The sequence below is a fragment of the Prinia subflava genome, chromosome 2 (assembly GCF_021018805.1).
Source record: "Prinia subflava isolate CZ2003 ecotype Zambia chromosome 2, Cam_Psub_1.2, whole genome shotgun sequence".
Taxonomy (NCBI): Eukaryota; Metazoa; Chordata; class Aves; order Passeriformes; family Cisticolidae; genus Prinia; species Prinia subflava.
In genome coordinates this window covers 61,337,248-61,350,179 of record NC_086248.1, presented here as the reverse complement: position 1 = coordinate 61,350,179, position 12,932 = coordinate 61,337,248, and the positions used below count along the sequence as shown (strand labels likewise).

At 38.3% G+C, this 12,932-nt stretch overlaps 1 protein-coding gene across 8 annotated transcripts in view; it reads right to left on the bottom strand.

Moving 5' to 3' along the window:
* The window catches only part of TULP4 (TUB like protein 4), a 156,100-nt gene that overhangs the window by 124,945 nt on the left and 18,223 nt on the right, over positions 1-12,932 (bottom strand). For 5 of the 8 annotated variants that reach the window (XM_063390202.1, XM_063390207.1, XM_063390205.1 and 2 more), the window contains one exon: positions 689-2,970. In XM_063390202.1, coding sequence (XP_063246272.1) covers positions 689-940 — 252 coding nt within the window. In that variant the 5' untranslated portion in view covers positions 941-2,970. Of the gene's footprint in view, positions 1-688; positions 2,971-6,250; positions 6,464-12,932 lie in introns of all 8 variants that reach the window. The other 3 variants (XM_063390204.1, XM_063390206.1, XM_063390201.1) reach the window with 1 other exon arrangement.

The window sequence follows — 12,932 nt, the reverse complement described above, 5'->3', positions numbered from 1 at the left end:
AAGACACTTGGCATGCTACTGCACTTTCACAGAAGAAGAGATGGGTGCCAGAAGATGATAAAGCACAGCCGAAATATCCATTTATACCGACAGATTTATGCCTTTCGGAAAACACAAATGCAAAAGTTTTTGTATCATCATACTCAGGACAATGCCTTGCACACTGAAATTACAGCATTTTACTGCAAGGCACCTCAGCGTTTCTCTGAGAAGTCACACTTGGCCTTTTCTCCAATAAAATGAGGAGCTTTTCCAGATACAACAGCTATCTCCTGTCACAGGCTGTTCCAGTTTGCAGCTTCTGAAAACCTGGCAGACTTCACCCAAGCTTTTCTCCCATTCCCCTGCCCTTCCATTAGTCCTCCAGGCCAGACTTTACTACCGTGTGAAAGCAGTCAACTATCACAACTTTTCACTTCCATTGACATGCATTCATTGCATTTGCCTGGAAACTGGCAGGTGCTGGGGAATGAAAGGAGAAAGTAGGCCAAACCAAAACCAGACACATTTCCAGAGAACCTCCCACCTTCAGTCTTACATGCTTGAATTTACCAGAAAAATTCCAATTGACGCAAATCACGTTTGGATTAGTCTCCAGCCTCCTTCATACCACTCTCAAATTTCAACCAGAAACACTAAAAAACGACAGCTATCATTTTCTTTAGAGCGTAATACACGTTTTGCTTACCTCGCTGTTGTGGCCCCTCAAATTGAAGTTGATTCTCTGAGGGGTGTTCCGGTCCCTCCTGCAATGGCTGGAAGTGAAAGTGACGCCTACAACTCCTCGGCCATTGCCTGTTGCCAACCAGCCTTCCTCATAGTACCGCCTCCGGCACACCGGCTTCTCCTTCTCACTTTTGGGGACTCTGCCTTTCCAGGAGAGGCAGAGGATGTTGGAATCGCTGCAAAGAACAGGCCCATGTTCCACTGCTGCATACATGCTTTTTAAATATTTTATTTTTTGACATAAGAAAGTAATATGTCTAGTGCACAAGATTCAAATCAATTTTTTTTTTTATTGATAAGACTGACCTGCGATAGATCATTGAAAGGGAGGAGGATGGGGTCAGTGTTTATAAATATCCACCAAATGCATAGTGAAAAATTCCTCTATAAAAGATGATGGCAGTTGGCTAAGAAAAAGTAACACTTAAAAAAAAATTCGGGTTCATTTTTGTTTCGAGTCTGTAGAGTGGGGGTGCACGTATCCTTTGGAGAAACAGCTACTTCATAAGAGGCGCTCAAGAAATGGTTAAGTCATCTTTTTGCTCAACTTGATATAATCTTTATACAGCCTGAGATTCCAGTTTAGCGTAATGCAATTCCAGAGACAAAGAGTTGCAAATGTGTAGGTTTCAAGTAACTTAAGGCTTTTAAAACTTCCTCCAGTCAGATTTTCTTCAAAAGTTCAGTTGCAGAAATTTAAACACACGCACATACATATATATGTATATATACGACATTCCTCTTTTCCAAGCTGCCCTCTGGCATATCTTTTCCATCTGATGTATTTCTGCTGCTAAAGCTGAAAGAGATTGCATAAAGGGAAAAAAAGGCACACAAACCGTGTGAAACAACAGACCCGAACTTGTGCAGGCACTGGTGTGCCAGGCCAGTTGGGAAATCCCTCTTGGTACTGAACCGCTCGTTGGACTCAAAAGTTTTTGCAATCCAAAGCCAATCCAATTTTCATCGCAGCGCTTTTTTTCCACCAGAGACCCAACACAGCCTGAACTGTTTATCACGCTATCTTGCCTGCTTTCCCACTTTTTGCTGCCACACACGAATGAAAAAGAACCCCCTTCTTCATTTATAGCAGAATCAAAAATGCTCTAAAGCTTTTAGCTTTCAAAGTAGGTAAGTTTGCCTCAGGTGAACCATGAAGTTCTCTCTCCTGTGAAACAGACTAAAATGTCAAGCTGTTTTTCCTTTACTTTTCCCTTTTTTTTTCTGCTACAAGGAATCACAGACTTTTTGTTCTACCATAAAAAACAAATGCCAGAATTAAAGCACATCAAGTAAGCACTCTTTCAAAATCTTCTAAAATTCAAGGAAGGAAGAAATATAATCATCTAAAAAAGAAAGAGAAGCAGCATTAAGAATCTGACTTCCTGGGTTCACTATTTCTCTAGGTATTTTCCTTGCTTGTTTGATCGGATCTTTCCTTCTTGATGCTTGTCTACAGCACAGATTCATAGTTCCAGACACAACATTTGCAGCTGTACAAGAAGGAAACATATGAAGTATTCCAATCGTTTTATTTGAATAACATTTATGAGCTCAATTTACTAGTATTTATACCACACTAAGTGAAAACAGGAAAAAGGAGAGGGAGAAAGAATATGCAAGTTTGATGACCTGGTTAACTCAAGGACGGCGAGGCTTGCTCAGTTCAATGCCCAGACTTGTCCCATAGTTCCTCAACTTATTTACTTCCAGTCATCATTACTCAGCAGAAGGTCACAATTTATTAGTCCATTCACAATCTACTGAGCCCAAAGGAAAATGTGACAAAGACCATACATTATTTCTCTGCTAGAACTAAATCGGTTTCCTCTGCCCTCTTGATTCTTCTGTTTCCCTCACAGCTATTGATTTAGATTGTGGAGGTATTTATTAGGCTTTTTTTGCGCAGAGAGTGTTTTTTCTTTCTCTTCTTGCAAACTTTTTTCACCCGTGAAGACCATGTGGAAAGTCGAACATTACTGGCAGGGGTCTCTCCATGGATTACTGATTCCTGTGCTGCGAAGGTGCTCCATCTGGTTCTCAAATTAATTTTCATCAATTGCAAAGCTCTCAGGAATATGCCAGAGCAAGTCTACGTGATGACAAAAACATGTGCGTTTTCATGTACATGCAGTGCACACACCAGTCTGGTACTCAGAGCTGCATCTGCCTTTTCAGTTGAGGTGTGGTAATCTTGTAAGACGCCTGCTACCCAAAACTTGAAATCCCTGGATTCCTCCAACTCTGCAAGGCAAAGCAAACACACACATAAAAAGAAAAGTTAATAAAATAAGTCACAAAACAAGTTAAAGATACTGGTACTACTGTTACAGTAATCAAAGTATTATGATTTGTTTTAGACTCCTATAAAGTATATTATATATTGATAAAAACATTATTCAGATGTACACATTTGATATATTTGTATTTGATATACATGCAAAGATGAACTACCAAAATTTCCTTTTTCGCTTCCAAAACTTCCAAAACTTTTCACAATGGGCATGTACAGCTCATGAAATGTATCTGGGAAGGATACTTTGAGGCAGGAAAGAAGGGGGAAGAGCTTTGTCCTGGTCACAGTGTCTGGGGCCAAGCCTTAAGGTGAATTTCACAACTTTGAAGTGAAGATGGGGAAGGGAGATGTTAGTGATAGAGCAGGCACAGGCTTAGACCCTGAGGCACACAAACAGAATCACAGAATGGCTGACCTGGAAGGGACCTCTGGACATCATCTGGTCCAACCACTGTGCCCAGGCAGGGCCACCTGGAGCCAGTTGCCCAGGACTGTATCCAGGCAGCTTCTGAATTTCTCCAAGGATGAAAACCCTATGAACTCTCTGGGCAACCTGTGCCAGTGCTCAGTCTTCCTCACAGTAAAGTGTTTCCTGATGTTTAGAGGGAACCATCTGTGCTTCAGTTTGTGCTCATTGCCTCTGGTTCTGTCACTGGATACCACCATTAAGAGCCTGTCTCTCTCAATCAATTCCCTCCCATCAACTGTGCACAACAAAAAGATCTCCTTCAGCTTTTTCTTCTCCAGGCTGAAGTCTCAGCTCTTAGACTTTCCTCATAGAAATGATGCTCCAAACCATGAAAATACAGGACTGAACTTATAAGTCTCAAAGAGACTGTGAAGATTCCTCCGGGGCTTTAACTACTGCTTTAAAGAGATATAAGGTGCTTCAAAATTAAAGCTTAAAACTGTGAATCAATACAGATGAATTTAAAAACTATTCAAATCCTGCTTAAATCTCCATTTGAAAAAGGGGAGAGAAATTCCCCAAAGTCAGTTTTATACAAGAGTGCAAATAAAGCACAAGAGACCAAGCAAAAGGCTATTCAGGATATTCCAGAAGTTGTATCCGAAGTGCACACATATGCACAGTTATTGCATATACACAGATACTGCTAAAGAGAGCTCATTTAAATTCAGAGCTGCATTCATAAGTCACCAGAGCTGTAAAAATGGTCTTGTCCTTATTACATAAAGCACTACACTAACCTCATGTTTCCTGCAACTAACCACCTATTTCATTCTAGCATAGATGTATTAATTAATTTTGTTTTTTAAAAAAGAGAATAGATAAGAAAACAATTTTATAGACACAAAGGCAAAGTTGTAAAGTAGTTTACAACACTACACAGTTGGCTGACTTATCAGAAACACTGTCTGTGAGATTTGGTGAGTCACTGCCAGACCTCTTCAGCACTACAACTCACTGAAGTTTTAAAAATAATGGCTGCTTTTAATTTCTTTTTTATCATGGCAAGATGATGATACAAGAAATGTCACCTTTCCAGATTTCTGATGCTTATCAATTGCAGTCCAGAGAACATTCACATATAGGAAAACACAAAAAAACTTTCAGAGTACAATGGTTTGTAGACAAACTTCTGCGTTTATCCCAGAAGCAAACTTGATCCTGCGAAAGATCAGTGCCATTGTTTCTATATGCAGTGGAATCTTCCTAAAAGAAATCTGCACTTAAGAGTTGACATTTTACATTAGCAGCATGAGTATTATGATGCAAGTCTTTACTAATCCTACAGAGAAATAAAAAAAATGTTTACTGATAAAACAAAGTCTATGAAATATCAGTTAGAGCAGAGTGAGGTTAAGCACTAAACAGAATTGTTGGAATTGTGCAAGAATCATGAGTTTACAAGCGGATTTTAAAATACAGCTAACTATAGACACAGTGGGGCTTTGCATGAATTTTGTATGCAATTTCTGTCCTTATTCACTGCATATAAGATTAACAAGTTTGAGAAAAGGACTCTTCTGCATCTTGGTCAATAACCTTCTCTCATCCTAGTCCCATTTACCATCACTCTCAAGATTAGATAGACCAAAGACTTCCCTTCTTAAAAATACCCTAACTGCATTAGAAATGCTGGACAGGGAGAGATGAGAATCTAAAATAACTACAAAAGTAATAAAATCGGCCATTATTCAAATGCATTATTCAAATACTTTCTCAATACAATACAACCTGGGAGAATATTTTACCTTTAAATCACTGAGGATCGACACTACCTTTATGTTATATTCAGAGACAAGAAAAAAAAGACTTTTAAAACTGTGGAGTCAAGTACTCAAAATACAGGCTGAATTAAGACTACATACATTAGATATTAACTCTTTCCATTCCTTTCTTCTTAATTTCCATCCACTCTGTATTTCCTAAGAAATAACCTAACTGAAAGATACAAGTGCTAGTCCTCCCTCTAGAAAATCAGTGATTTAGACACTCACCTTCTGCCACCATTACAGTCTCACAGTTCTGCTCATTTTCATATGTTGAAACCAAGTGTTTTTCCCCACCACAGAACACCAGGGTAATGACTTCCACCTCTGTTTTGAAGTGTGTAATAGCAGAGGATAAGAAGCATAATAGACGAGTGTTACCTGCACAATCCTATCGCTAGTCCGAAGATGGTTTGGGCTCATCATATAAAGAGAACTTGGCCTTCCAGATGGAACTCATTCAAACTAAAATTTTAACTGAAGATTTTTTTATAATCAGGCTTTATGCACCTTTCCTTTCACAGCAGTGCAAGGACTAATCACAGAAGTACACCACAATCTGATTTTGCTGGTAAATTATTTCTAACACTACTAGGAAAATAAATATCAACAAACTGCCTACTTTCACTATCACTTAAAAGATAGTTGAAAATATGTTGTCTCTGGATTTTTCCTTTAACAAAAGGAGATGTTATTTGAACTCTAATACTGTTGCATCTAAGCCCAGTGTTGTAAAACATTTAAGTACAATCAGCTAATGAGACAAAGACATATTTGACCTGTGACACAGGAAAGCAGGATCCACAACTTATTTCATTTTGTTTTGAAAGCATAGCTCTTCCCAAATGCAAAACCCAACAGCAAGCTATGTTTCTGCATGATTGAAAACTCAGGTACTAATTTAAAAAATGAGCCTATAAAGAGTAGCTCTCCTATTGTAGTGTCAATATTTAACTCATCCTTTTTATCTTCTAACTGTTTCTATTAACTTACATAAAGTGTGTTAAGCCACAGCTGGACAACCAGAAAAATATTTGTTTGTTCTCATGCATCTTTCATGGAAGTGTCTCTTTTGTTGACAGAAAGAAGCCATGCACAGCCAAATGTACCGATACTGCAGCAAGATCTTCAGTATTTCATGTTTTTTCAAACCCCTACTCCTCAAGGCTCCAGAGCAGAGAATCTGAAGATGAGGATAAAAGGGGACTGGGAAAGGAAGCAAAGAAGGAAAATTGAAGTGAGTACACAGTATTTCTGAATTATCTCCAAGAAACCAAAACAAATAAGGACTCACAGCCTGCTTTTGGAAGATTCTGTCTGCCCAAACATCTTAAGGAAAGAAATAGAGGATAAAGAGTCTTTGAAAAGACTTCAGGATTTTTCACCCTAACCGGATTTCTTACCTGCCAAGCCTGCAAAAGGTCAAAGGAAACTGTAGTTTTCCCTCCTTTTACAGTCTAAAAAGGAAAAAATGTACACCAGGGTCCATGAAGACAGCAAGGTATTTTAAAAGTGCCTGCCAGAACTGGTTTGGCACAAGCTGATGGCAGATGATCCCACCAGCTATCAAATGGGGACTGTGGGAGCAACCTCCAAGGTCACTGCTGAACACTACAGTACAAAACTGGCACATCCTGTAATAGTTACTGTATTACAGGCTAAATACTAGAGATACAGAAGCTGGTAAGATGATACAATCTGTTGTTTATTTACTCCAACCTATAAATTAACAAAAATTACTAAACAATCCTATCAAAAAAGGGAAAGAAAATTATTTAACAAAACTAACGATATTACTAAAAAGCCTGAAGAAAAAATTAACTGGTTTGGAGATGACAGATTTTTTTTCCATTAAAAAAGGGCCAATTCCACAGGGAAAAAATATTATTTTGACCGAACAGGTACTGGTTTTCCTCTGCTTTCACTCACATCTATCTATCTATCTTTACTTTATTCACCTGCCATTGTGGCATAAGTTACTCAGGTTAACTTCCTTGCATATTACAGAGCTATACAAAATTATTTTGGATGACGCGATTCTAAATAAATACCAATAACCTAACTAGTGGTATTAAAAATGCTCTCTACCCCAAGAAAAATAAAGGAAGAGTAGAGATGAAAAAGAAGTTGGAAGATGCTTGGTTTTTGTTGTGGTTGTTCTCAAATGTCTTTCTTTTCTCAGTACTTGTCCTTGTGTAAGTCTAGAAGCTCCTCCCCTACTTGAAGACAGCCTGGGCAAGACAGTCAGTCATATTAATCAGAGATGCAGAAAGATCTGCAGCTCCAGCATAGCTGCCCCAAAACAGACCTGTAGCAAAGGTGCAATGCCAGGCACTGTGATGTGACACTGATTAACTGCCAGCCCATTAATACAGGCACTGTAATGTTAGTTATATGTACCTATGTGTCATTAAGCAGATAAAATTGCTGAAAATTTATGACTGAAAATTAATTTCTTGGCATATTGAGGGAAGTGAAACTTGTATTAGAGGCTGTTCATAAGACATTCATTGTGAATATTGACAAAATTTATTTCAATGCAGTACTCTGACAAACTTACTACCATCTCCTCCCCAATTTACACTCTCAGAGAAGTGAAAATAAAAAACAGTAGTAGCCAAATGAGCCTCCCGGGCTCTTGTAAAAGTAGAGAAGGCAATATATCTATGTTGCATACATTTTTTAAAGTGCAAGATCTTTTTCATTATAGATCCTACACGAAAAATAAGAGAAATATCTGTATTATTTTTGGAACTATTATATGCATTACACTTTCAATTCTTGATGCTACAACTGTTGGTTGTAATGGAAGCTAAATTTAAAACCAGTTAGAAACAATGCTCAAATTTTGAAGTGTCTTCAGGAAAATATTTTTCAAGAAAAACACCTAGGGTTCTTAAGCAAACTGTTACAAGATACTATTTGTGAGTTGCCAAATTTATACACGTTCTCCAAAAGGTGGAGGCCGGCAGACATGAAATACAACAAGTTGCTAAAAATCCTGTGTGTGCAGGAAGTGAGGCAAACAGCCATGCTGTTCACAGGGAAAAAAAGTGAGAAAAGATAAAAGTATTGCAGAACCAACTCAGTCTCAAATCTAAGAGTATTTGAGGTATCTGAAACTACCAAAACATGCAAGAGAAAATATCCACATTTTGTTGTTTGATTTTGAAACATTTTCTTTAACAACTAGATACTTTTGTTGAATAAATAATATGTCCATTTGTGAAAGAACTGATGCAAGCACCTTTAATCAGTTACTGCTCAAACACGCTCATGGGAAATTTCTGAGTCAAACAATGCTAGAGCTGTTATGCTTTCATGGTGGGGAAGCAAACCAGAAAAATAATTGACAGAGTTCACAACACAAAGCATTCAGCTGTAAGTCACTGCTCCCACCACTCTAATCCCTTCTTCCTCAACCCCCAGCATGACACACTATGCCACTCACCTAAGCCAGAACAAGGGAAGGGTGCTACAGTCTGAATATCTGAGACAAGATCCAATAAAAGATTTTAGAACTTAGGATTCATAACTTAATATATGGTCTGGTTTACTAGCTTCAGGCTCACTCTCAATTTCCCTTGTGAGAAACCATATCCCTCCAGCCTCTCCTAACACAAAGCACCAGCCTGCTTTCAATCGTGCAGTTCAAGAAGCTGATCTTGCTGAAAACTTACTCCCCAAAAACAGCAGGTGATTTCAAGAGAGCTTCCCATCCTGAACTCACCACGTAAAAAGGGGTGGGGAATTGTGGCAATAAATTTCAGTTGTGGCAATAATTAAGTTTGAGCCACGCCCAAAAGTTTTTGCTCTTTTATGTAAAATCAATCCTTGACACATTCCCAGTGCTGTCCCATGTTCAGCTGCACTGGCAAACTGGAAAAGGTACAAAAAATTAAGAAACAGAAGGGAGGAGCACCTGCAACTAGTATTGCCACCTGAAGGCTATTGATAACAAAGTTTGGGCACAGAGTATTTCTAACTCAGGGGTTTGTCCTTAAGAAGAAAGGGAAGCAAAGTTTTGCCTCTTGAGGATGAATTTAAGGTGGCTTGGATGTCCTGGAGCGAAAGCTACCCATCAGCCACATAAATATGGCTGATACATTTTCAAACAAATAGAAGTGAGATACTTCAGAAATACTCCAGATAGGTATTGAAAAACCTGTCTCAGAAAATAAAAACGCACAAATAACACATACTAGCCTTTTAAAGAGTTGGGAGATTCACACCACTGAAAAACACATCTAAATGCTTTTAGAGATTCAAAGAAATGCAGAGTGTGACCAAGAAATTCCTTACACTTACAAGTGTCAATCTTCTTTCTCAAGAAAAGGCTGCAATCCTCAGAGCCCAGAGAACCCTTAGACAATGTATACTTCACCAGGCACTTCCTCCAAAAGCGGCAACAGCTGTGTCTCACTAATAACATTCAAAGCCCTTCATGGGACGGAGCCTCAGCTCTCACCATCTCTATTCCACTGAACTGACTGCCTGACCTTGCCTGTAATTACAGAGCAATTTCTTTCCCGTAGGAACATTCTGCAGCCTGCAAACATCCCTCGAGTCTGCAGCAGTTCTAGCTAGTTCCTAATTATCTCCAATATCTGCCCACAGGCTCTTTAATACTTTCTTATGAACACACACTGAACTTTCGATTCTCTCCTCAAAAATCCCAATACACCTTTGTATGTGACACATGCACTACCACACTGGAAACAAACAACATTTAAAAAAAAAAAAAAAAAAAAAAAAAAAAAAAAAAAAAAAAAAAAAAAAAAGGGAAGGGGAGATGAAGGGACAGAACATCAGATGTCATCAGTTTTTTAAATTCAGAAGAGCCTTATAAACAAGATTTCTTTTGGACAGCAAGACATACTTCAGTCAGAAACCTGATAATTGCTGAGAAGCAGAGCAAGTGCAGCATGTTGGAGCAGAGAGGGAGCTCCTGGTGATGCACAAGCTGCACCACAGTTGTGAGATGGCTTGTGAGAGATGTGTGTGTGTGCATGTGTGTATATATATTTAAAAATACAAAAAAGACAGGAGTTGCATTTTTCAAACAACCTGGGCTTCTCAGTCTTTGGCTTTGGGATGAAGAACTTAACTCTAGTCCTGGCTGTCCCACAAATGTGCTGTAACTCAAGATTTCAGTCTGTGTTTGAGGACCTGCACTCACCTCACAACCACTGCTTAGAGGTCCAGATGCAGAGCAGGGATACTCTGCCCTTGCAACAAAGAGATGCAAAGCCTAAGAACAGCTTCATCTCCTCCCTCTACCTGGCCTCCTTTGTTCCAAGTTCCATGTTTTTTCCTTATAGTTCTGGAAGGTCATGTCAAGATCTCTGTGTTAAAGGCGGCATATAATAGAAAAAGACCAACTCAAGGAATGGTTGCTTTAGAGGCAACCTTGATAATCAAGAGTCACTGAAGAAGTCTTTGTAAAAGTCAGGAGCTTTAAATAAATGCTTGGAGCACAGCAAAGACTTCTGAAAGTTGTTGTTTCACTTCCAAGACTGCGAGGGCAGGAGATCAGCTGCATACACATGTGCCTTGTTAGGTGAATGATGGTTTTGATCTGCTCTGAATTAATATGCCAAGTGTTGACTGCTCACCTGTCCAGACAGAAGCAAGGAGGTCTGCAAGGCACAGGTGCCCACCAGGCACAGTCATTTTCTGGTGGCTGTGCTGAAGGCAGATCTGCCCCTAGGTAAATTCACAGAGCAGTCTTGTATCCAAGTAGGTTTACTTCATAGATGCCTTCACAATTCTCTCTTCATACTGGCCTAGCTCTGCTAGACACATGAAATATCTAGGTAGATACATTAAAATACAAAACTTTGAAGTGGGGATAAGAAATGGCAGTATGCTATTCCTCATGCATGATTTGGACACTGCAACCTTTCTCTTAAGAAGTCCATAATAGTTAAAAATTGTGAGTCACAGAGGTATCCTGTGGGAGGATGTCTTCTATTTTCTTAAACATGAAAAATAAATGTGTTAAAAAGATCACAGACAAAAATGAATGAACAGAAAAAGGGTTGAAAAAAACTCTAGAAAGGTATATTCAAGGAGCAATGTGAGTTATTTGAAGTAGGAATTCTGAATATTTCTTTCAATGCCCTCTAACTACCAGATAATGGTTGCTTCTAACTCTAATCTCTACAAAATTATGAAAATGCTCTTCTGTTGAACAAGTATTCACATTTCATCAAAAAAGTCAAGAACTGCAGTAAATTAGTGTGGGTATTTTGGGGAAAAATAATATTCTCATTACTTGGTAGCTAGTGCTATAATTAATTTTATTCTGTTGTTTTCATCCCCAGGAAGTTATATAAATGAACTAACTGTCAAACTACTTGGACCAAATTATTTCTCTTCCTCAACAGAAAACTCTCAATGCCTCTTTAAATGCACCTTTACCTAACCTATACCCAAAAGGGCTTTTTCTTTTTTATAAAGCTCAGAATCAGAATCTACCAAGCATGAGAATCAAAACCAAAGATTCATCATCACAGTTAAATCTGTATCTTAGATAAACACTCACACAGAGCTAATACATTCACATATAATTAAAGCTAAAGTTATGCATGACTAAACAAGAGAAAGAACACTGGTGTGGGGTTTGTTGGTGTTTTTTTTTTCCCTTTGGATTTTCTTCTTTCCCATTGCAAAATTTCACCTTACTGCCTTTCCCAAGGAACACAAGGATCTTCAGGGGAAGACAGTAAACTTCTCAAAATAGCCAGAGGAAAGATTGATTTGGTTGAAGAATATCAGCTTCATACATTTTGTACTTCATTTTGGATTTGGGAAAGTAATATGATTGCATTTAGTAGATGATGTGCTACTTAGCAGACACCTTCTGCTAAATCTGACAAATATAGGTCAGAGTCCTACAATCGCACTTTGCTCAAGCTCACTTTGCCTTTTCTAGACAAAAGTAATAAGACAAAAGCAATTTGAGGTCATTTCATAAGATAATTTTGATGGAAAATTTTATCGCTATCTAACAGTTACTTTTTTCCTTCTAAGTCTAAGACTACTATATATTCAGAAAAGCCTATTTCAGTACCATTTTTTAGTTAAATAACTACTTCATGAAGTACCTCCAGAGCTGTATGAAAGCCCAATATTTACTCTGTTAAGAGTTTAGTGAAAAGGTGAAAAAGTAGAACAATCAGAGAAGAGAAAAAACATATAATCCACTCTGATCATTCCCTCTGCTCAACTCAACATCTGTAGTGAAGGTTCAACATCTGTATTAAAAAAAAAGCCTGCTTGCAAACTGTGTAAGGAAAATTCTGCTGCTTTTTCTGGTAAGCAGCTTGGCAAGGTAACATCATAATCTTGCGGTGTCAGTCATCCCCTTGAGCTTACAAAGTCTATTAAAACAAATTACATGAAAACATCTTTTTCAGGATTTCAATTCAGCAGCTTAAGAGGATCAGGATATTCCAGTTCCTTCTTAGATTCAAGGAATGTAAGACCGTGTAGTACTTCAGTGTCTTATGCTGCACTGACACCTTAATACAGTCTCCATTAACTGTGCATTATTCACAGACCACATAATAACAGGTTACTATGAGGAAACTATATGCTTTGTTGTTACCTCTATTAGCTGGATTACAATGAATTCAACAGTTCAGCCATCTGCTTGGAACTGACATTACAT